Source organism: Bidens hawaiensis, unplaced genomic scaffold, assembly GCF_021521415.1.
Source record: "Bidens hawaiensis isolate Kalapana, Puna unplaced genomic scaffold, B.hawaiensis_p1.1 tig00005035_1, whole genome shotgun sequence".
Classification (NCBI taxonomy): Eukaryota; Viridiplantae; Streptophyta; class Magnoliopsida; order Asterales; family Asteraceae; genus Bidens; species Bidens hawaiensis.
The window spans coordinates 441,301-466,197 of record NW_027491320.1 but is presented as its reverse complement, the minus strand read 5'-3'; the positions used below and the strand labels follow the sequence as shown (position 1 = coordinate 466,197).

Below are 24,897 nucleotides of genomic sequence, written 5' to 3'. Positions count from 1 at the left end.
TAAAAGTCAAACCATTAAATTTAAAGACCATCCAAATTAAAAACCATTACCACTTTACAAAATATTGTTGTTGTTTCAATGGCCGCACATCATAAATAGTCGTTGCTTCCAATCATTCGTGCGGTCCTCCTATCACCATCGACCTTTATAATGCAGTCGACGCCCATCAACCATTTCTCCGGGCTCCCTCTTTCACGGTTCGACTTCTACTTGTTCGATTTAGGTATTAGTTTACTCCTATTTAAAATTTTAATTGTTTATTTGTTTATAGAAATTGTTAATTTGGTATTGTTTAGGGATTGAAGGTTTATGTGTAAATTGAAACTAATTAGGAATTTAGGGTTTATGGTAATCAAAGAAACAGAAAGAATGTCATTGCTAATTGTAACACCCAACAAAATCGGGAGATAAACATATCAACTTTTAAAAGTTGAAGTGCCGAAAAGTAATCCCAGACATAAGAAGTGGTTATGAAAATACTACTTGGTCGTTCCTAAATATAAAATAAATAAAAAAAATTTCTTCGGTATATATTAAAAATATAAATACTCAGGCGTGTAGCTAAAGATATAACCGTTTGAGTTATAAGATATTTAAACAAGTGTTAAACATCATCAAACACCGTTAAGGACTAAAAGAATATATATATATATGTGTGTGTGTAGGATTGGGATAATGAGAGAACTATTTTGAACCACAAAAAACCCAAAAATAAAATAAAAAAATCATAAAACAAAAAAAACACAAAAATAAAAAAAGTAAAAAAACCAAAATTAATATTTATTATTCCGGTTTCATAAAAAAGTCTTGGTTTAGCTAAATTATACATATATGTATAATATGTACATATATGTACATACATGTTTTTTTATTATACACATATGTACAATATATTATAAATGATAATGTACATATGTGTACGTTACGTAACTAGACATTAAATAAATTATACACATGTGTATAATACGAAGTTTTTTTTTAAGAAACCAGAATGAAAAATAAGAATTTTGGTTTTTTTACTTTTTAAAAAAATTTTGTTTTTTTTTTGTTTAATATTTTTTAGAGGTTTTTTTAGTGGTCCCAAATGATTATCAAAGTTCTCAATTTTCAAATGATTCTCTTACCCTATATAGGATTATATATATATATATATATATATATATATATATATATATATATATATATATATAGGGTTGCAAAAAGACCTAAATACCCATAAAGATCGTTCGCGGGTTGACAAGAACTTCCTCAAAAGTCACCCGCGGAACATTTCCATCACCCGCATAACTCAAGCCCGAAGAAAGTTAAGAATAAACTCCAGAGACTATCTGTGGTTTAACCAAGATGTCCTTAGAAGTCATCCGCAGGGTGTTATCCCCATACACGAAGATGATTAGAGGGTGACGTCAGAGGGACAAATGTAACTAACTAACTTCCTTTTACAAGATTTACGAGGATCTTTTCTTAGGAAGTATGTGACGCAACAACCAATTAAAAAGGGACAGGTGGCGAGTTTGTTATAACCGTGAACATGTCCATTGAGCCTGTCCTATCATACGCGGACACGTGTCCAGGTTGTTATAAGAGCATCTTCTGGAAAAGGATAGTTGGACCAATAATATTCCCCAAATCCGTCGGCTATAAATACCTTCATCATCTCCACAAGGTATTTTTTCACTTCCCACGAATTACTCTAAATACTTCAAGTACTTTTCTCTCCTTTTGAACGGCACTTATTCTCACGCTGGAGGGTGGTTACGGGAACCCCCCCTCTTGTCCTTCCCGTAACGAGCTCACGGTGGTTGTTTTGCAGGTTTCCGTCATTGGATTTGAGAGATGGGTTTGTGTCGTGAGTTTGCTAATTGTTTGATCCGGACCCTGTAGACTTAGTGATATAACTCCTTAGGGATCAGATGCGTGTTTCTTCATTGGTGCCATTCGTGCTTGTGTTAGAATTTCATGAATATTTGTTTATCTGAACGATATGAGTCAATCTCTTCAAGGGCCGACAGAAAACCCGACGATAACCAAACATTCTGTTGGAACTATGGCACTTGGAGGTCCAATTTCGGGTGATTTAGGGCATGTGACGATGGAGACTCGTCGAGCACGCCAAGAACCAGATCTGGAAGACAGATCTATAGGCTCTCTACTAGCAAGAACTCATCGCCAGACCATCAGACCTGAAGGAATTCAATCTCCGGAAGAATGGTTGTGGATGCAACAAGAAAGAGCGTTAGCTGAATATGAACGCATGATTCATGAAGAGAGAATTCATGCACGAACTTTGGTGTATGACGATGATTCGGTGAGATCTCCATCTCGTCCGCCAACAGTGCGAAGAAGCCAAATGCGTGAAAGTCTCCAGACTGAGAGATTCTCTGAGGAGGAAGTTTGAAGGAGAGGTCGTGATAGAGGTCGTCCAATTGTGCGGGAGTCTTCCAGCAGAATTGAATATGACCAGAGTCATGATTCCAGAACTCATAGAGATCCGATGTATCGTCCGGATGAGGTCAGTTACTTCAGCGGCGATTGTCAGATATATGGAAGAGAAGGAACTAGTAGTCTACGAGCGATAGTTTGTCATACGGAATTTGTAGTGATGTGAAAGAGGCTTCACAAAACCATATCGCCCCGTAGCATTTGCTGAGAATTCAAAGTTTGTCTCGCACATTGCCACGGCCCCATTCACAGTTAATGTGAAAATCCCTACTAACTTAGGGATATATAACGGAATTCAAAGTTTGTCTCGCACATTGCCACGGCCCCATTCACGGTTAATGTGAAAATCCCTACTAACTTAGGGATATATAACGAAATGACTGATCCAAGCAATCACTTACTCAATTTTGTGGCAGTGTGTGGAGTCAGCGGTTGGACCCTCCCTTATTGGTGCCACATGTTCGTGATAACTTAGACTAGGGCAGCGCGAAAATGGTTCGAAAATTTACCTGATGGACAAATTAAAAGTTGGGATGACCTTGTAGTTAAATTCTCCCAAAATTTTAGTCATCAAAAAAAGCAAACTCGAGATCCATCAGAAATTTTAGATGTCGTTAGGCGCGAAAACGAGTCTATCGAAGACTTCATTTCTCGGTTAACGACGAAAGTTTAAACATTGGAGGAATCAGCGAGGATATGTTGAGGGGGGCTTCCGCAAGAATGTGGGAAGCAATGCCTTGATCCGTTTTCTAACTGGTAAAGATGGAATGCCTAAAGCATGGGACGATATAATGTCTGTCGTAAAACTTTTTGCGAGGGCAGTAAAGACTTTGGGGTCTGAAAGCCCTAAGCAAACAACTAAAGTGTAATTCTAAAATACGCGGGTAAGCAAACCTGCCAGATGTTCAATTTGGTCGAGACTTCAACCATCCACGGAGGTTTCGAAGCAACCAGATGCAAGAAGATTAATCGGCAACAAAAATAAAGAAAGTACTTTCACGTAGAATAGCAATAGTTGGACTCCATCAACAAAGACTCCCTCAGAAATCTTAACCACAGAAAGCGTGAGTTTCAGGACCGCTCATGAAGAGAGCACATTTCAATCCCAAAAAGCATTGTACATTTCACGACGATATCGGTCACCACACAGACGATTATGTCAATTTGAAGAATGAGATTGAATCCATAGTCAAGTCTGAAAAGTTGGAACAAATCTCCCACACAAGTTAATCCTGGCCCGCCTAAAAAGCAAGTCAAATATTTGAATGTTCATATGATTCAAGGAGGATGAGTTAGTGGGAACAAAAGGCAAGAGATTGATAAAGAAGAATGGAAAAGTGAACCCGTAATATTCTCGCGGGTTAAAGGAGGTCCATGCAATAAGAATCCGCTGATAGTCACCGCTCTGATCGGTCATTACTGATCACAATATGTTTTCTTTGACACTGGAAGTACGTCGGATATAATGTATGAACAGTGTTTTGAACAACTAGATGAGGAAGACAATGCGAGGTTGAAGCCAATTCATGCGCCAGTGTCTGGATTTGGTTATGAGGTAATGCATCCACTAGGGGTGATTTCCTTTCCCGTTACACTCAGTGATGGGATCCACTCGATAACCTGGGATGTCGAAGTTTTGGTCTTGCCAGCCAAGTCAAAACACGATATAATTCTTGGAAGAGAATAAATAGGTGATTTCAATGCTCATCCTTCTACGACTCGTGGTGCGGTAGGAGTCCCAACCCGCACCGGAGTAGCAATCATCAGTATAAACAAGCATTGTTTCAAGACAGAGAGTTCGAAACCAAGTAAAGTGCCGAAACAAGCGTAAAGAACTGAACCAAAAAAATGTGTGTTAAATAAAAAATTTTCAGATCAGACAATCACAATTGGCCCTACTATCTCTGAGATAGTTAGGACGTTTTTAAAGCAGTTGTTGACAAGAAACATGGACATCTTTGCTTGGCAAACCTCGAATATGACAGGTGTTCCGAGAAGAATTGCAAAACACAAACTGCGAGTAAACCCGGCATTCACACCAGTTGTCCAGAAAAAATGAAAGATGGGTCCTGAGCAAACAAAGGCTATGAATGAGCATGTTCAAGATTTATTGAACGCTGGGATCATTTGAGAAATCCAGTATCAAACGTGGGTGGCGAATCCGGTCATCGTTCCCAAAAGCAATGGAACATGGCGGATGTGTATTGATTTCAAGGATTTGAATAAGGCATGTCCAAAAGATTGTTATCCATTGCCAGAGATTGACTTAAAAGTTGACGTGGTAGCGCCTTTCAAATTCAAATGCTTCCTTGATTCTTACAAAGACTATCATCAGATCTGCATGGCAGCAGGTGATAAGGATAAAGCCGCATTCCGCACTGATCAAGGCACGTTTTGCTATAAAATGACGCCTTTTGGGCTAAAAAATGCGGGTGACACTTATCAGCGTTCAATGAACAAAGCTTGCAAAGAACAAAGTGGGCACAATTTAGAAGTATACATGGAAGATTTGGTGATAAAGAGTATAGAGGAAGACCGAATGTTACGGAATATAGAAGAAGCATTTAATACTTTGAGAAAGATCAACATAAAACTTAATCCTAGCAAGTGTTCCTTTGGAATGGAGGAAGGAAAGTTCTTGGGCTTGATTATCACGGGTGCGGGTTTCAAGGCGAACCCAGATAAGGTCCAGGCAATTTCCTGCATGCCCTCACTCTCTTCCATCAAAGAAGTGCAGACTTTGAACGACAGATTGGTAGCCCTTAATAGGTTTCTAGCCAATCACGCGGTTAAATCCTCCCCTTTCGTATCAACAATAAGAAACTGTTTGAATAAGGCACACTTCAAACGAACCGCGGAAGCCGAACAAGCGTTTCTTGAAGTTAAAAAAATGTTTGATGGATTTACCCACCTTGACCACACCATAGGCAGGGGAACCATTAACTTTATACCTTTCAGAATCTGACATGGCCATTGGGGCAATACTCTTGAAAGACAGAAAAAACCTCCAAACACCGATTTATTACGTAAGCAGAACTTTGACTGATGCCGGAACCAGGTATTCAATGCTCGAAAAATTAGTGTTGGCACTAGTCTATGAAGCCAGACATCTCCACAGATATTTCCAAGGACACCCACTCAATGTGTTGACTGGGTACAAACTGAAAGACGTGTTGAGCAAACCAGAACTATCTGGGAGGTTAGCAAAGTGGGCCATAGAGCTAGGGGAACATTCGATTGAGTACAGACCTCGACCCGCAATTAAAGGTCAGGTACTGCCAGATCTCATTACATAAGTTCCACAGAATAAAGAAGAAGAATGTTTGATTGAACAACAAACACCAATACCTCCTAAGCGTGATCAGGTTTGGTCATTATTCACGGATGGAGATTCAAAAGGCGAAGGGTCAGGCGCGGGCCTTAGATTGGTTAATCCTGAAGGCTATGAGTTTATTATGCCATAAAATTGGACTTTAAAAGTACCAACAACGAGGCAGAATACAAAGCTTTCTTGGCAGGCCTACGGATAGCAAAAAACCTTGGTGTGAAGCACTTAGAGGCATGTGTGGACCCGATGATAATAGCGGGGCAGATTAATGGGACATATGAAGCAAAGAACGACGTGATGGCTTCATACCTTTCACAAGAAAGAGATCTTGTTCTCCAATTTTCATCTTGCAAAGTCATCCACATCAAAAGAAGTGAGAACAAGTCGGTGGATGACTTAAGCAAATTAGCTTCAACTAATTTCGAGCATTTTGCAAAAGATATCCACATAGAAGTCCTTGACCATCCCTCTATACCGCAACATCAAGTCCTGGTCATACAAATAGGATTGGAATCCTGGATGACACCAATTCTTGCTTACTTGACATCTGAAACACTTCCTGAAGTAAAAGGCAGTGGCTCAGAAAATAAGACATAAAGCTTTGAATTACCAAGTACAAGATGGGGTATTATATCATCGTTCATTCTAGGTCCGCTACTCAGATGTGTGGATGCTGAAGATGCAAACTACTTGATAAGAGAATTCCATGAAGGAATTTGTGGTCTGCACGCGGGTCCAAGAATGGTAGTAGCAAAGTTAATGAATGCGGGTTATTACTGGCTGGGAATGCATATGTGACTCGTGCCAACGGTATGCTCCCAATACTTCAAGGCCAAAAACGAGTTAGTGCCAGTAACGTCCACATGGCCGTTCCAGAATTGGTCTATTGACGTTATGGGACCATTCCCTGAAGCCCAAAGATGCAGCAAGTTCTTGATCATGGCAATAGATTACTTCACTAAATGGGTGGAGACCAAGCTAGTAGCTTCCATTACTACGGCTAGCGTAAAGAAATTCCTGTGGGAATTCATTATTTGCCATTTCGGCCTCTCTCAAGAGTTGGTTAGTGATAACGGAACTCAATTTGTGGACGGTGGATTACAGGCATGGTTAAAAGAACTTCAAATTAGCCAAATATTTACATCGGTGGCCCATCCGCAGGCGAACGGTCAAGTAGAGAGGGCCAATAGAACCATCAAAGAAGGAATCAAATCGAGACTGGGTACCAAACGTACGGGATGGGTGGACTAATTGTCCCATGTGCTTTGGGCTTTTCGTACCCAAAAGAAGATGAGCAAAAGAGACACCGTTCAGTTTGACGTACGGCACCGAAGCTATGATCCCGGCCGAGATAGGGATACCATCAGCCAGAACGCTATCCGCCAATAATAACGAGGAAGAACTGCGGTTGAACCTCGATCTCCTTGAAGAGAGGCGAGAATTGGCACTTATCCGTGAACACAACTACAAGCGACAGTTGCAGAAGTATTATGATTCACGTGTCCAAGTAGGCAAATTCTATGTGGGGGGGGGGGGGATTTCGTGTTTTGCAATAACGAAGCATCAGGACAAGAACACTGGGGAAAATTAGCCCCAACTTGGGATGGGCCTTACCGTATAAAAGAAGTGTTATCGAAAGGTGCCTGTAAGTTGGAAAAACTGGACGGAACTGAGATTTCGAGAACTTGGAATGTCGCCCAGTTAAAAGAGTGCTATATATAAAGAAAGTCGTTTTATTATTTTCGGCATGCGTGCCACCGTAGACAACAATAAACGTGCATAGCACTTTGAGTCAAGTATGTCCTTGTAAGTTGGCATGCGTGCCATTTTTATTCAAGCAATCATTTAGACGCGATATACTTTATGATCAACATTATCTTTGTTTCTGACCTGTGTGCCAAGTAAAATTATTCTTGGCCTGCATGTAAGAAGTGACCCGCGTGTCAAATAATATTATTCATGGCCTGCGTGCCAGAAGTGACCCGCGTGAAGTGACCCGCATGTTAAATAAAATTATTCTTGGCATGCGTGCCAGAAGTGACCGGCGTGTCAAATAAAATTATTCCTGGCCTGCATGTCAGAAGTTACTCGCTTGTCAAATAAAATTATTCCTGAAGTCATTAAACTTAAAGAATCCTTTATTGGCATACAAGAAGATCCTAATTCTAACATTTATACTATTCATAACACAAAGTGTAAAGGATAAAAACTTCTTGTATTAAGTCAAAATGGGATTACAAAAGAGCATGGTTACAAAATATAATTACAACGTGACTACACTAGAGGAACTTGAATGCTTGCTCCTTCTTGATCTTGAGCTTGGGATGGCGGAGTATCCGGCTTGGGAGAAGTTGGAGGAGTGGAAGGCGTATCAACTAAGGACCCACACAAATATTCTTTCAGGCATTGGAAGCCATCCTCTGCTGATGAATATTCGGGAAGCATAGTTTGAAGGGGGAATGATATCGTCATACTCCTTCATTCGTTTTTTATACTATTTCCCAACATTAAGACCATGTAGCGGATGCTCCTCAAGAGAACGTTGGGCCTTCATGTACTCTACACCTTTCCTAAAGCCAACCTTACGGCCGACTTGAGACGAGGTGTTGAGCAAGATAGCAATACTATCTACCAACTCAGGCCCGTCCTTGATATGATGAATAACCTATCAGAAAAATGAGAAAAATACAGTTGTTAACAAATGAAAAGAATGTGGGGAAAGAGTTGAAGGAAAGGAAGTAAAAAAGTACCAGTGCAAGGCCCTTAGACATTAGCCATTGCCTCTCTTCTTCAGCCTTCTTGCCTCGCTTCTCCATCTCCTTATAGCCATCCGCAAGCTGTAAGTTATCCTCGTGTAAGGTCTCGGCACGCTGGTCTAGCTTACCTGAGCCTCCACAAGTGTAGCATATGCGACCTTAAGATCCTCCGCCTGCTTATCCATATCCTCGGCCTACTCCTTCCGCAGCCTAGCCTCTTCCCCGTATGTTTGGATCAAGTCACCTTGGTTGGTAACTTGAGTCTCCAGTGAAGCATTGGCTTCAAGGGATTTGGCTAAGTCGGCCTCCTTGCGTTTGGTCTCTTCCCGGGAAACCATAAAAACGACATTCTGTTTTTTGCACACCTTCTCCCATGAGCGAGCGGCTGTGGCTTCTCTGTCTTTCTCTGCCTTGAGGGCCATTTCTGCATCTTTTAGCTTCCACTGAGTAGTGTTAGCTTTGTGACGCTGCTCCTCATTAGTCTTTTTGGCCTCCTTATTCGGCCGAGACATCTTGCCCTACTTATCCCCCATAGAACGCCATTCTCGCAAAATTTCTTGCCCATTGGCCACTGTGTTAGCCAAGACAAGATTAAAACTGCGGGTGAGATCTTGGTGGGGGCGACCACGCTGAAAAGCACGTTCAGCAGGTGGAACACTGTGGATTAAAAACTCAACACATACATCCTGATCCGTAAAACAGGATCCCTGTGCCAAGGTCCAGTGCGGGATGTACAAATGATCATCCTCCCCAGGATTCGCCATTCCATAATAGTCTGCACATGAGTGTTGGGAATGAGAAGCTTCCCCACCACCCGCTTGATGTGATGGTGAGGAAAATGAAAAATGGGGAGGAGACTGTGGTGGAGAAGGTGGAGCGTGGCAAGGAGATTCTTGCGCCTTCGGTTCTTCAGCGTCTTTAACTGGCTCCTTTCCTTTGGAACCAGACGCGTCATCAGATATGATGATAGCGGGAGGAGGATATGGTTGCTTCTGTGTTGAAACACTTTGATCAGGTGTATCAGTCGTCTCTGCAAATGACAAATACCAATGTTAGAATCAAAAACACAAAGATAAAAGAAGTGTTCCATTCTCAGCGTACGTGCAGAAGACTGCATAAGTTCCCCCACACGGTCCGCGAGGCGGACCTTTTGCTTTTTAGGACCAGACGCCCTCTTCTTCTTCTTGGATGGCTCTTCCTCGGCGTCTGCATGGCTGGTCTCCGCATCACTTTCCTTGGAAGACCGGTTCTTCCTCTTCTGCTCCAGATCTGCCAGAGCACGCATAACAACCGAAGTTTCAGGCGCATCATCAGAATAATATTCTTAGCTGGGTGACGATTCGTCACTTGAAGACAGAAGTACAATCACCCCGTCAAAAGCTAAAGCATTTAATGGTCGCGGGTTCAAGGAAATCACACCTAGTTGGAATATCGCCTCAGAACCCACCGGCTCGACGCGCACCTTAGTGGGAAAGAGGAAATGATCCCGGGTCTTGTCCAAAATGGGCAGAGCCTTTGCATCTTGGATGCGCTCCTGCGGACACCCAACAGTCTTCTCCAACAGGGCGTCAAGCATTGATCCCTCACCTAGAAGAATGCAAGCATGATAAATAAAAACTTGAAGGATAGAAATGAGGGAAGTAGAAAACACTTACTCTCATCTGTATTCTGGAAAAATGGTTCCAGATATGGGTATGGCCACAAGCGACTCATACCCGCCCACACAAGGGCCTCCTCATGGATGGCCCGCATCGATGTCGGTTTCTTCATCAGGGTCCTGAACAAATCCTGATCTCAAAAGAAGCAATGTTCATATTCGAGAGTTTCTCATTCACTGGACAACGAACCGTCGTGATTGGGACAATGTCTTCTTGTATTCAGAAGACCTTTGTCCTCCACTCGTAGGCGTTGTGGGGAGGCTCGGTGCCTATAACCCTCTTGGCCATGGAGGCACAACTAAACCACCCTCCGCGGCCATGCATCTTGTAGAAGACCGAGAACTTGTCAACTTTAGGCACGATGTTGTTAGCCCTACACACGAATATGAAATGATGAATCGTCATCAGTCCAAAGGGATGAACCTGTGATAGGTGTATCCCGTGGCCATTCAGTTCATTCCCCAGGAACTTGTTTATCAGAAACCGAAGATTCCCGTGCGAAAAGAAGTCGGCGTAGACGGACATCTTGTTGGCCGGAGGATTGTTAGCAGTTGAACCGGCAGTAGGGAATTCCGGTTCCTATTTCGGAGCGATGTCGTACGTCGTAATCAGTTTATCAAAATCTGATTGCTTCCAACTAATTTTGATGGTTTCTACGTTTGGTGAAGAATAGGTATTCTTATCGGCAGCCATCTAATCAAAGGAAAAAGGGACGCAACGAGCAATGATGAATGGTAAGGCACATATCTGCTTTAAGTGAGAGAAGAAGAAGATTAAGTGCTAAAGGCGATGAAGATTTAAAGAAAGCTTAATTTCCTTATTTATACTCATCGCAATTAATGCGATGGAAGTTTGATAGCGGAGAGAGAAACATAAGGGCCAATGGGGTTATGCCACGTCGCCCGGGAAAATTAAAAAAGCAAAAAAAGGTGTGCACTAACGTACAGTTAACAGCCGGCACAAACGTCACGTCAACTATGTGGCACCTGCAAGCTGCCACATCGTCCTTTTTCATGGTTATCCTCACAAACACAAAAATATCTCCACCAAACACAAAAATTCAAAAAATCCCTATAAAATATCTTAATTCCAAAATTTCACCCGCATAAAAGTTCACGCGGAAGAAACCATGGAATGGGGGGGGGGGGGGACTTTTAGAGGTAGGGTAGCAAAAAAAACCCAAATACCCATAAAGATCGTTCGCGGGTTGACAAGGACTTCCTCAAAAGTCACCCGCGGAACAATTCCATCACCCGCATAACTCAAGTCTAAAGAAAGTTAAGAATAAACTCCAGAGACTATCTGCAGGTTGACCAAGACGTCCTCTGAAGTCATCCGCAGGGTGTTATCCCCACACGCGAAGATGACTAGAGGGTGACGTCAGAGAGACATCTGTAACTAACTAGCTTCCTTCTAGAAGATTTACGAGGATCCTTTCTTGGGAAGCACGTGATGCAACAACCAATTAAAAAGGACAAGTGGCGACTTTGTTATAACCATGCAAATGGCCATTGAGCATGTCCTATCATACTCGGACACGTGTCCAGGTTGTTATTAGAGCATCTTCTGAAAAAGGATAGTCGGACCAATAATATTTCCCAAACCCTTCGGCTATAAATACCTTCAACATGTCCACAAGGTATTCATTCACTCCCCACGAATTACTCTAAATACTTCAAGTACTTTTCTCTCTTTTAGAATGGTACTTATTCTCACCCTGGAGGGTGGTTACGAAAAGACACCCCCCTTTTGTCATTCTCGTAACGAGCTCACGGTGGTTGTTTTGCAGGTTTCTGTCATTGGACTTGAGAGATTGGGCTTGTGTCCTTAGTTTGGTAATTGTTTGATACGTACCGTGTAGACTCATTGATCTAACTCCTTAGGGATTAGAACAGTCTTTCTTCACTTACCCTATATAGGATTATATATATATATATATATATATGTCCCAATATATATGTATGTATATGTATATATATACAATTACTAATATTATATATTAATACATGTAAAAATAAAATATTTAGAAAGAAACAATAACGCATGATTCTTTCCGCCATCGTTTATTTCAAGCAATTTTTATTACAATTACATACAAGTATACACCTATAATAATATATGTGTTAAATGAGGATAAGAATCACTATCTAAGTATGTAGGTAAGTACGTGGAAGAAGCAAAACTAATTGTCGGATTATAAATATCGACTTTGATGACATGATAATTATTGTGTTGACATCTAGTTCTTAATCTCAAAACGTGTCACTCCAATCAACCATTGACCATTCTGTAGATGACTATCATAATTCATAATTGGGTACATATATACATAATACTGCACTCAATATTAGAAAAAAAAAAACACACATATATACAAACATCAAAAGTCCATGAGAGTACCGAAAGAGTTAAGTACAAAAATAGACTACTGGAAGGCGAGGGCGATGGGCGTAATGTGACGCTTTGATGGCGTACTTTGCACTTCGCACGCTCGCATCGCTGCGAGCCACTTGAGAGCTGCCTTAATGTTTTTGGAAAGTGGAAGCGAGACCAAGAAATGCCGAGTATTCAAGTTTAAGGACAAAAAATGAAAAATCAGATTTCTTGACCCATCGCGATACACGATGGATCAGAAAGACAACCCATCGCGTACCGAGATGGGTATGTCACAAAAATCCAGGATGGGCGGTGCCGCGATACGTGATCACCCAAAACCAACATGTCATCGCGTACCGCAATAACGTGGTCTGACAGCATGTGACGCCTGTCACGCCACGTGTCCCCACGTGACAAAGCTATATGATGATGAGGCACAATTATTGGGCGGCATCGCGATACGCGATGGATGTCCAGAACCCCATTGCGTATCGCGATGGAGTATAATAATAACAAAATGGCCGTAGATCCATCGAGATACACGAAGGATCCCTTACAAGGCCCATCGCGTACCGCGATGGGTCAGCCGGACATCCTCTATAAATAGGGCAGCCAGCCCTCTCATTTCAGCACACCATCCTCTCTCATCTCTCAAAAATACTCTCTCTCACTACCTTGTAAATCGCGCCCTGACCCGACGATCCTTACCTCGTAATTCGTGTGCTCAATCGACAATTTCCTCGAATTACGAGCACGACCCGGAAACCATCATGTCGCCTCGATTTGGGTGCCGAAGAAGTTAATCAAGAATACCTCAATAAACGTGCAAGTGCAGAAGTGCTACCTGAGAGTCTAGGTGACTACTAAGCCAATCGAGGTAGGGGTTTGAACTAAAGGTTCAAACAAGTTTAACAAAGAAATGATGATTTGAACTGAAGGTTCGAAAAGAAAAGATAATCTAGGTAAAGAATATGTGAATAAGACTAAAGGTCGTAAGCTAGATCATTGATCTAGTAATAACAAACGGTTATACTCGTACTATAGGTCCAAGATAACAAGAAAGATAAAGCAAATCAGTGAAGTGAAGTTGATAAAGCAAAAGGTGAATACGCCCAAACTTTTATAACTAGTTTAATCGAGTCAATTAATTTGATTATATGAGATTACGTATATCTAAAACATTATGAACAAAAGTAGTCGTTGGCCATCGGGATGTCGTGTATGTTTGTCTGGAACCTTACATATGTGGTTAGACGGTGGGCACACCGCACCACGCCTGGTTATGCCTCCTCCATGACGGGCCGGACCTAAGTTATGTCCGAGAGAGGGTAATCATGTGTACATAGATGGTAGCTAAGTAATCTCAAACGCTGAGGTGTTTGCTTAGCGATTTCGAATTGAGCTTAAGTTTATAATTGTGATTTAGTTTTTAACTTGATTATTCCTAAGCCACGATGGGCCGAGACCCAAGTTTGTCTCGAGGGGTATTTAAGTAAATAAAATATTTTTGTGTTAGCTTATTCACCAGCATATAGCTGATGTATTTTCTTCACATTTCAGGAAAGCAAGTATTGTACATGTAGCAATGATTAAAGTCGCTCATGGAGTTAGATTGTCGCAATATGTAGATGGCTCATTTTAATTATTAATATTGTAAACAAGTTTATCAAAAATTTATAAATCAGACACTTGGATTTTTATTATCCGAGAAGTTTATGGAATAAATTAATATTTTATTTGCAAGCACTCGGATGCTTAATATTCGAGAATTTTTCAAATTAAAAAAATATTTTATTATAAACAAAGTATTCCGCTAAAACGATCCGCAACTCTGATATATTTACAAAACAGTTACCAACTACTGGTCACACGCCTACGCCCTAAGCCGGGGTGTGACACTAATCGACATCATTTGGTTGAATTTTTTTAATACGGTTTAGATATGCAAATTTAAGAACTTGAAAATAGATTCAGTGAGGTCTCAACCAGTTTGCTGGAAAATATGTCTTGTTTAAATCTTTGTAATTTGTTTTTATAAGTTTGTCATATATAAGATAGTGGTTTTTTCTGATATGTATTTGAATGATTTTAGCAATGAAGAAAGAGAGTGTATTTCGGGTGATCTTATGACCTTTTATCACACATTAATGGAAGATGCTAAATTTGCAAAATTGGGTGGAAAGTGTGGTCTTGCTCCTGTAATGGTGAAACCAGAAAGCACGCCATTTTTTTATATTGAATATTGAAGCCAGCGTGGGGTTTACTGATTGAAACCACGACCGTTAAACGATGTTTTTCTAAAATGAACCTTATCAAGACGGATTTGCGTAATCGAATGGGTGATGTTTAAATTGAACAATGCTTTAATTTGTGCAGTCAAAAGAGAAAATTTGATAAAGTAAAAGAAGATAATCTAATGGCTCGATTTGAAACTTTCAAAAATCGAAGCGGAGAAATCTGCACCTCATTGTTTAAATTTATCGATTATCGTGTTTCTACTTTTGTTCGTTTACATTGTATGAAATAAGATAAAAAAAAATTTAAATGTTACTCCTGAGATTTCGATTTAGATCCGCCTCTGTATGGTTGCCTTGGGTCCCCCGTCCCTCCCTCGCTACCTTTGTTTTTGAGATTTGTTAGGGTTATTTAACCGTTCCAGTTCTAGTTACTCTTATACATGATTATGTTAGTTCTCTATTTACTAATTAAGTTTTAATTTGTTTGTTTATGTTGTATATTTAATTTTCTGTAGTTTCAAGTGGTATTTTGTTCACTTATATCAAAATTACAACTTGTTGCTCGACACATTTTGGGTCGACATATTTTGTCCCGACCTGTTTTGACTGATTCATTTTTGTCCCTGGTATCAAAAATTTATGTATATTCTATTGGAGGAGGCTAATGAACATTTATGTTGAAGGATGATGTTGAGTGACAAACACTCACACATGACCGGTTGGTGAAATCATCAAAAAGTAAACTAAACAACTACATTACCCATCTAACAATCAAAGTGGAAAATAAGAAAAACTTATAAATAACTAAAATGGAGAAAACAATAAAAAGTACAAAAGATCTTACTATGGTCCCATCGTTACATTTCCTTACATATATATATACCACTGCAGTTTTCCATCCAAAATCCCTCAAATTCAGCTCATATATAATGGAGATCTTCTATGCTTCTATGATATCTTTATTATTTGTTGTAGTGTCATTCACACTTCATTTGGTGTTCTACAAGTCTAATGCGCCTGTTAATGGAAAAGTTCCACCCGGTAAAAAAGGGTGGCTAGTGATCGGTGAAACTCTCGAGTTTCTGGCTGCTGCCAGAAATGGCCATCCCGAAAAATTCATCTTCGACCGCATGGCAAGGTTCTCACCGCATGTCTTCCGAACCTCTCTCATCCTAGAGGATGTTGCGGTGTTTTGTGGCTCTGCAGGTAACAAATTCTTGTTCTCAAATGAGGATAGACTTGTGAGGGCATGGCGTGTGCCTTCGTTGGACAAGATCTTCCACGCTAACCATCTACCGAAGCCCGAACACAATAAGATGAAAAAGGCCCTTTCTAACTTCTTCATGTCCGAAGCCCTTCATCGATATGTCCCGGTTATGAACATAGTGACACAAAAACACTTTGAAAACGAATGGGAAGACAAGAACGAGGTAGTTACCTGTGAACTCACCAGCAACCTGGCTTTATCACTTGCGTGCAAAGTCTTTGTTAGTATTGACGAACCCGAACGAGTCAGATACCTATCCGTCCCATTCAAAAGCCTTTCTCGTGGGATGTTCTCGATTCCCATAGACCTCCCCGGAACACCATTCCGAGGGGGAATTAATGCAGCAAATTTTATTAGAAAAGAATTGATTAGGATAATAAAGCAAAGAAAGACTGATCTGATTAATGCTAAAGGTGCACCTATACAAGACTTGTTATCATACCAACTTCGGGATACCGACGAAGATGGCAACAAATGGACAGATAGCAACATTGCCAACAAGATAACCGGTTTCATGGTTGCCAGTCACGAAAATATGAGCTCCGTATGTGCATTCGTTGTTAAGTATCTTGCTGAGTTTCCAGAGGTGTACCAAGGAGTTTACAGAGGTACTAAACTCTTCCTATCGTTTTTTTATTTTGAACGACAGTTTATTTTTTTTTAATATTTGTCTTCTGTGAAACTTGAACCCAAGACCTTCGTCTATCAAACATGTGTTTAAAGGACCATCACCCCATTGGAAAAATATTTGTATCTTAATACATAAAACTTGGTGCTAGGGGTGTTTAGTATTCGAATCGGACTCGAGGAACTCGGAATTCAAATCTACTCGCATTCAAATTTGAAGGTTCGGATTCGATTTCAATCATTCGAATACGATTCGAAATTCAAATTTAAATTATACACTTTATTTTCATTATAAACATACATATTTATTATAAGATAGATCGTGGGTCAAAACCTTAAGTTCTTGAGAATAAAAATTGAGAGTTCATTATTTTGATTTTTAAATCTAGTAATAAGATGTTACTAGCCTTTCAAGTTTATACTTTTTTTTTAAATGAGACGTTACCGTTTTAAATATTTAGGATGTTGTAACTTTGAAAAATTTATTTGGTTTATAGACTAGTTATTTTTGTTGTTAAAAAACTTAGTTTTATGGTAATTTTGAAGAAGAATTAAAATAGATTTTTTAACTGAATTCGAATCGAATATATTCGTATTTGTTTCAAAATCGAATTTCATCATCGAATCGAATTTTAAATTAGCTATTTCGAATTTAAATCGAATCGAATTTGTTGAATCTATTTCAAATTCGAATCAAACTTCAAATTTTCAGAATTTGAATAATCCGATTCAAATAAATCGAATTTTCATTTGTTAAACTCCTCTAAATTTCAATCACATTTGACAAACGATCCTTTATTGAATTATAGCATGTAATTTCTACGTTTAATCATAATATATTAAACCTTTTAATGTCAATTTAAGTCACATTTGATTAATTAATGATCCTTTATTACATAACCAAAAATACAAATGACTATATAATTTTTTATTACCAAAAATAATTTAGGTTAAAATGTTTCGCTTTTTTTAGATTAAATAAATCTAACATAATTCCTCTTTTTTTTTTGTCATAAAAGTTCGTTAGTAACTTTTTACACATAAAAAAAAATTATATCATGATTTTTTGATTAAAAAGTTAAAATGTTAAAAACCTATAATTTAGGTTAAAATTTCTTTTTTTTTTGATTTTTTTAACGTATTTTTGATTTTTTTAGGACAAAGTTTGTTAGTAACCTATATTTTTAATTTTTTTTCAAACTTAACATGTTAAGGGGCTTTTGTGTTAAAAAGGAAGGGTATGGTGGCTTTTTATGTGCAAAATATTGTTTTGGGATTTTTTAAGAGAAATAACTTAAATTATGCTGGCTTTTATTTGCAAAAAAAAAAAAAAAAAAAAAAAAAAAAAAAAAAATCTTAAGAGGCTTTTACGTGAGAAAAAAAAAAACATATTATGAAGGGATTTTATGATATTTACACACTTTAAATATAAAAACTAGTCAAAAGTTCCCGAACTAAAGCACACACGAACCAAAACATTGGAAGTTGTAAACTCACATATGAATTTAACGAGGTTCGGTTTAGAAAGACATACATCCACAGTTTACGGTTAAGTATTTTTTGCTTACAAAATACATAATTAAGCATGTTTATATAGAGACCAACCTTGGGTAAGTAAGTTCATAATGAAGAAATCACCAAATGGGTCGGGCTTAGGGCCGTTCAATTGATTGGACGGGAACTAAAAATAACTTTTGTTAAAATAGAACAAACAAAAATCGCAAACTCCAAAGGATTGGGAGAAGCATTGAATTGGAACGATCTCTCGAAGATGAAGTATTCATGGAATGTGGCATGTGAAGTGCTTAGAGTTTCTCCACCTACCCAAGGTTCTTTTAGAGAAGCCATTACTGATTTTGTATACAACGGTTACTCTATTCCCAAGGGCTGGAAGGTAATTTCAACCCCAAGTAACAAGGCTGTCTCCGTTTTATTAATTTTTTCTTTTTTAGGCTAACATTTACGCATATTACAGTTGTACTGGAGTGCGGTCTCAACGCATAAAAATCCTGAATACTTTCCTGAGCCACAGAAGTTTGACCCGACAAGATTTGATGGCAAAGGACCAGCAGCGTATACATTCATACCCTTTGGAGGAGGACCTCATATATGCCCCGGAAAGGAGTATGCCCGAGTACAAATTCTCGTGTTTATGCATCATCTGGTGAGAAAATTCAAATGGGAAAAAGTAGTTCCAGATGAAAAACTTATTGTGAATCCTTTCCCTCTCCCGGCCATGGGACTTCCAATCCGCCTCTGAAGAAACGTGGATCTACTCGCTGGTAGCAGATCTACTTTCCTCGGGTTTTGATTGTACTATTTCACCGATGGTTCTTCTGGATCTGTGTTCTTCCACCTACAAAATGAACAGCGCCGTTACTTACCCCTCAGAAAGGGACAGAGGGGTCCTCTTTGGGGTAACCCTCCGGCGTGAGAATAAGTATATGTAGGAGAAGATGATAATGTGAGAGTAAGGGAATTTGGAGAGTATTGCTTAATAGCTGAATACTCTATGTTACTCTGTATGATTGTGATTGAATATGCTTCAATGTGAATCAATGTGTGTCTGTAACCGTGTACGTTATGATGTATTTATAGTGCTAGGGTTTCCACTGATTGAGCTGAGACCAAATTAGGGTTTTGTTGGCCTCCTCCAATCGATTTGCGCCACGTGTCCCTAGAGACACCTGGTGCTTTTTCATTGGTTATGATCACGTGGTAACCCATGAGTCATGCTGAGCTGTCCACCTTTCATTTAGCAGCTGTCAACATCAGCATATCCTTATTCCTTAAAAAGATGCCTTCTGGAAGGTTGTCTGACGTGCACAATCAAGGTTGCCCTAATCCTGATTTGGATAAGGACGAGGTTGATTATGTGCATGTGTGATATGCGCCCATCCTGAGGATGCGCGAGGTCTTCTCTTTATTCTCACGCGCAGATATTTCATGCGCAGATGTGATACGCACAAGCATGTAATACGCGTCACGCGCGGATGCCCCACGCGCAGCTGCGCCATGCGCAACTGTGATATGGGTGGGCATGTATGATGCGCGAGCATGTGATATGCGCCGCGCGCGGATGCGTGAGCATGTGATACGCGCGAGCATATGTGATGCATGAGCACATGTGATGCGTGAGCATATGTGATGCTTGAGCATATGTGATATGTGCAAGCATGTGATGCTTGAGCATAAGTTTTGGCTTTGTGCCTTGATAATATCTTTGATTTCTAATGTCTTGTATATATCTTGTGGGTTGACCTGCCCCGCTCGATGTTGAGGCGGGTACATACCTCTTCAAGCCCCCCCAGTCTAATGTGTGTCTTATCTCGCGCGAGCGCGGTAAGATAAATATTAGACTTACTGATTTGGCCCTTTAACGGGGTTTTGTCGTTTTCTTGGTTGTTTCCATCGTTGCGCGAAGTTCTATCCATTTGGTTGAAACTAAGGGTCCAAAGACGTGGTTGGTTGGTGGTGACGTGCGCCGGAAACGTGTCAGACGTTTCGTGTGCTCGAGGTGCTACAGTTGCCTTTCATGTCCCCTCGCACAGCTGTCTGAAACACGTGTCGCGCTCTCATTGGTTTGCACCTGCGAGTGGGGGCGCGTCTCTGCTCCGTGGCAGTTCCGTGACGTTTTTATGTCCCCTCAACAGTGTTAGGGACACGTGCCGCGCCCGTGTTGGCTTACACCTGCGAGTGGGGGCGCGTGAAATCCGTTCAGTTGCCAATTTTCTCTCTCCTGGGCTATAAAAGCAGGCCGTTAGGAAAAAATTTTTATCTTCATCTTCATTGTTGTGTATTCAAAAGCTTCTGTCTCTCCTATTTTCTGGTTATTGCTTCCAAATACCCTGTTATCTGTTGCTGTTGTTATTGTATGTCTGATAGCTCAGACTCCTCTAACCCCTCAATCACCTCTGTTGCCTCTCGAAGACGCCGTGTGAAATCTGTGGTGATGTCGACATTGAAGCAAAAGGGCAAGGGGAAGAGGGTTGTTGAGACCACATCGGAGGAAGTAGGGAGGACCAAGGCCACGAAAAGGTGGAATGAAATCCCCTGCAAATTGAGGCAGGCCGATCTCGACAGCCTCATCTCGTCACAGGGTTTTCTCCCTGTGTTTGGCTGCATGTTGCCTGTGGCCGGGCAAACGGCGGCAGACCCGCCTCCCGGCTATATTTCACTGTACACCCATTTTTTCACCCACTGCAACCTTCGTCTTCCGATGACAAGGTTTGTAGGCGCGGTGTTACGGTTTTTCGGGATTCATATATCCCAAGTCCATCCGTTTGGACTTGTGCGCATGACTCATTTCGAGTTCATGTGCAAATCACAGCGCGAGGAGCCCACCCCTCGGCGCTTTCAATTTTTTTACAAGCCCAAGATCCAAGATTCTTGGATCTCCTTTATTCCTCGCAGTCAGAAGGTTAAGTGCAGCACCGTATCATTCAAGAGCCTTCATGACTGGTCTGAGAGGTTCTTCTACATCAGGGCTGGTGTAATCCCCATCCGCATGACGATGCGCGCGATCGATTCTGCGCCCGCGGATGCGGATGTTATTAAGAACCCAACCGGCGCCTGGGTTAAGAAACTGACCGCCGAACCATCCCCCGCCAAGAAAATTCGCGAGGAGGCGCTGGTGGGGGTCGGCATGAGTAGGCTGTGGGCCGACAGCGCGTTGGAGCCTGCCATCCAAGTGGACGGCTTGCGTAAGTTATCGCATTGGTTTATTTCCGCGCTAATAGAATTTGCCCTTGCTGATATTATTTGTCTTGTTTTTGCGCAGTAACCAAGGAGTATTTCCACGCCGCCTACGACGATCAAGTGGAGGGTGGCTCCATCCCGCTGGGCGCTGGGGAGGTGGGCTTCCCAGATCGCTTCGATGACATGTTCATCCCTGTGGATCTGGAATTTGACTTTGATAGCGACGCGCCAGGTAAGCCTTCGCACTTATGCTTATTCCTTTAGAATACCAAAGTTTATTAACAGTTCTGTTTCTTGTATTTGCAGATGCGCTCGAAAACTACGAGCTGGAGCTCGCGGAAGAGGAGGAGGAGGAAGAGGAGGCGCCCCTACTAAAGCGCAAAGCTAAGGGGAAATCTGGCGCAGGGGGCAGTAAGAAACAGAAGAAAGATGACACCCCTGTCGCTCATCCCCATGCTCAAACGAAGGGACCTAAGGAAACCCAGGTGTTTACCACCAAGGTTTCTTTAGCTTCCCTGCCTGTGAGAGTGGGCAGACCTCCTGTCCACTTGAGGTATGGTGGCGTCACCTCCTCCGTTCGCGCGGCTGAAGAGAGAAGCAGTGCCGCGCCTGCGACAGGTATACTCTGCTTATCTTCATCTGATTGAATTATTATTAAACCTTTGCTCCTTTGAATGTTTGCAGGACCGGCGACGGTCGCAGATCAGCCGCAGGCGCCACAAGGTGCTGAGGGTGCGCCGGGGGCTGCTTCGAAGTCCCCTGTTCTACCATCTGAAAAGGGTAGAATGAACTTTATGGCGATGTTCGCCGCGCGAACAGAATTGCGCCAAGGTATGTTTTGCACATTTGTCTTCTGAATTTTTTCCTTTGGATCCAGCCATAAACCATTTTTCTTTTTGATTTGTTCATAGGAGTTGTAGCTGGCGTGCAACCTGCTGGTGACACTCCTGGCGCCGTTGCCGGCGCCGCTGGTTCTGCTCCTGCTCCTGCTAGTGCTGAGTCTCCCCTTATTGGGATTACCAAGGAGCAGGAAGCCGTATTGCGCGCCGAATTGGCGGCGTCGAGACCTCCCTCGCCTCCTCCTACACGCAGCCCTCCCCGCGAGACTGGTTTGGAGCCCTCCAGGTCGCAGGAGAAGAGGCCTATTGAAGAAGATGAGGAGGATGATGGGGCTCAAGCTGAAGACTCCTTGGGAGACCGCGCCAGCCCTGCGATGCCACAAGACTTCGCAGCGCAGACTTCTGGTGGGGCTGGCGCTGACTTTTCTGCTTCATCCCCGCAAGTATGTTTTAATTTGTTGCTCCGCTGCGCGTACCTCCATATAAGTATGTTTTATGACTTAGAACATTTCTTGTGTTTTGCAGGAAGGTGACCACGTTTACCGCCCGAGATGGAATATTAATGAAGACAGTTCCTTCCAATCCATGGGCGTATGCGAGGACTTCTGGGCTCATGCCGTGCCTCCTACTGAAAGGAGGTATCAGGAGGAGCGCACCCGCGCGGACTTGCTGAACGACCATATTTTCGCTGGGTCGGCTTTCTTTGCTGCTTCCCAAGAGCTTCGTCGTGATTATATTAAAGTACGCGATGCTCTTGTGGAAGCCCAGCGAGAGGCTAAGGTGGCTGCCTGGAACCTTTCTGATGCTCGCGCGCGAGTTGAGAAACTCCAGGCAGAGCTCAGCGAAAATCGAGCAAGTGCCAACACCGCCTTTATTAAGCGCGGGCATGAGCTCCAAGCTGCGCGGGAGAAGCAGCAGGTGGCGGAGGCCAAAGTTGCCAAGTACGCGCGGAGAGTGCGTGTCTTGGAACTGCAGGCGGAGGCGCGTGACCAAGCTATCGTCCAGAGTATCACTGAGAAATCATCACTGGAGAGTGAGGTTGCGCGCCTGAAGAAGGAGTTGGCGGCCGCGCAGGCCGATAAAGATGAGGCCTTGGCGACGGCAGCGTCCAGCCAGGAAGCACTTGATGCTGCGCAGGCGGAGAAAGAAAAAATTTTGGCGACAGCAGCGTCTGATAAAGAGGAGCTAAAAAAGACCAAGGAAACTGTTGAGTTATTAAACTCCCAGGTTCCTGCCCTCGAGACGTCTGTTGCTGGCCTCGCGCAGGATCGCCAATGGCTGGTGTCACAGGGCATGACTCGTTGCGCTTTGGCGATGAAATATTCTGCCGAGTTTCAGGCCCTCGTGATGGACTGCAATGCTGCCGCCCGCTTGGTGGGTCGAGCTGAAGGGTTTACGGATGGGTATGAATATGGCATGTTGAAGAAGAACCCATCCGAGTACCCTTACAAGAGCGATGCGGCCTGCGCGGACATGGCTGCGGTGGGGGAGAAATATATGAATACTCCCATCCCCATCCTTATGCAGGTACCTTGACCTTAATGAGTTTTTCTTGATTAATTTTCCAAGTGTTTTGTATTCAATACTTTTCTAATGATTTGCAGATAGCTGCGCTTGCTGACCAGCCCGACCTCGGCGCGCTAAAGAAGTTGCTCGATGAATGCGAGAGGGCTGGTGGCGATGATGGTGGCGCGGGGGATGTTGCCCCTGCCAGCGGCTCTGGCGCGGCGAAAGAATCTGCTCCTGACACCGTCGTGATAGAAGACTCCATTGAGGAGGAAGAACTTGACTATGGTCAGTTCGGAGATGAGGAGCGGGCCGCGCCAGATGCTGAGGGAGATGATGAGGATGATGAAGTGGCTGACGTCGACGTGGAGACTTGAGAAGCCCTTCATCAAATTTTATATATATATATTTTTTTTTTGTTATACTTGTAATTTGTAACTCATCATACTTGTAAATTTCAATGCTATGAAATGAAACTTGTTTTCCCTTTTTTCACATCTTGCGCATTTCCATTCATCTCTTCATGTTTGCTTGTATAGATATAAGATATGCTTGCACGTTAAAATAAGAACAAGGTTGTAAGGAAATTATTCACTTAACCATAGTCCTATTTTGTAAGTGGTTTCGCAGTATCTTGTTTATGCTGACATGCGCGATGACTTTTCACAATTCCTTTTTTGCGCGTCGTTGTCGCGCGTTTTTTATATGGAAGTATGAGTTTTAGCCATTACATGTCAGCATGTGTTACTCAGATATCCACTATGATCCCGCGCGCGACCTCGACCTGAGACCTTAACAACTATGATTTGGCATGTACTTTGCCTTAGTTGTGTTTAGGGATTTTTATGATCAGGCTGCGCGGGATGTAAGATGGATGTTTGTGAGTGTTTTGAGCTAAGGCTCTTTGTTTTGGGCTAAGGCCCTGACGTTTTTAGAGTTAAGACTCGTTAACGTGTTTGAGCTAAGGCTCGTAGGTTTGGGCTAAGGCCCTGACATTTTAGAGTTAAGACTTGTTAACTCGTTTGAGCTAAGGCTCGCGCATGTATGTTTTACTTCGTTTTATTTTGTTTTGAAGTCAATATAGTGTTGTCATATTGCTCCAAATTAATAAAGGAAGTGTGAAACATGTATGCAAAGATAATAGAACAAATATTGAAAGATGG

At 41.9% G+C, this 24,897-nt stretch overlaps 1 protein-coding gene across 1 annotated transcript; it reads left to right on the top strand.

Annotated features, from left to right (window-relative positions):
* Positions 1-15,681: 15,681 nt before the first annotated feature.
* On the top strand, positions 15,682-18,951 carry LOC143628634 (beta-amyrin 28-monooxygenase-like). Its single transcript, XM_077098172.1, has 3 exons — positions 15,682-16,672; positions 18,398-18,585; positions 18,667-18,951. The coding sequence occupies exons 1-3, from the start codon at positions 15,727-15,729 to the stop codon at positions 18,949-18,951; spliced, it is 1,419 nt and encodes a 472-aa protein (XP_076954287.1). The 5' UTR covers positions 15,682-15,726.
* The last annotated feature ends 5,946 nt before the right edge of the window (positions 18,952-24,897 follow it).

Bases quoted from the DNA above. Each gene is read 5' to 3' on its own strand.
- LOC143628634 (XM_077098172.1), top strand. From the start codon at position 15,727: ATGGAGATCTTCTATGCTTCTATGATATCTTTATTATTTGTTGTAGTG. The intron at 16,673-18,397 runs GTACTAAACTCT...TTGTTAAAATAG, and splicing joins GTACCAAGGAGTTTACAGAG to AACAAACAAAAATCGCAAAC. The intron at 18,586-18,666 runs GTAATTTCAACC...CGCATATTACAG, and splicing joins CTATTCCCAAGGGCTGGAAG to TTGTACTGGAGTGCGGTCTC.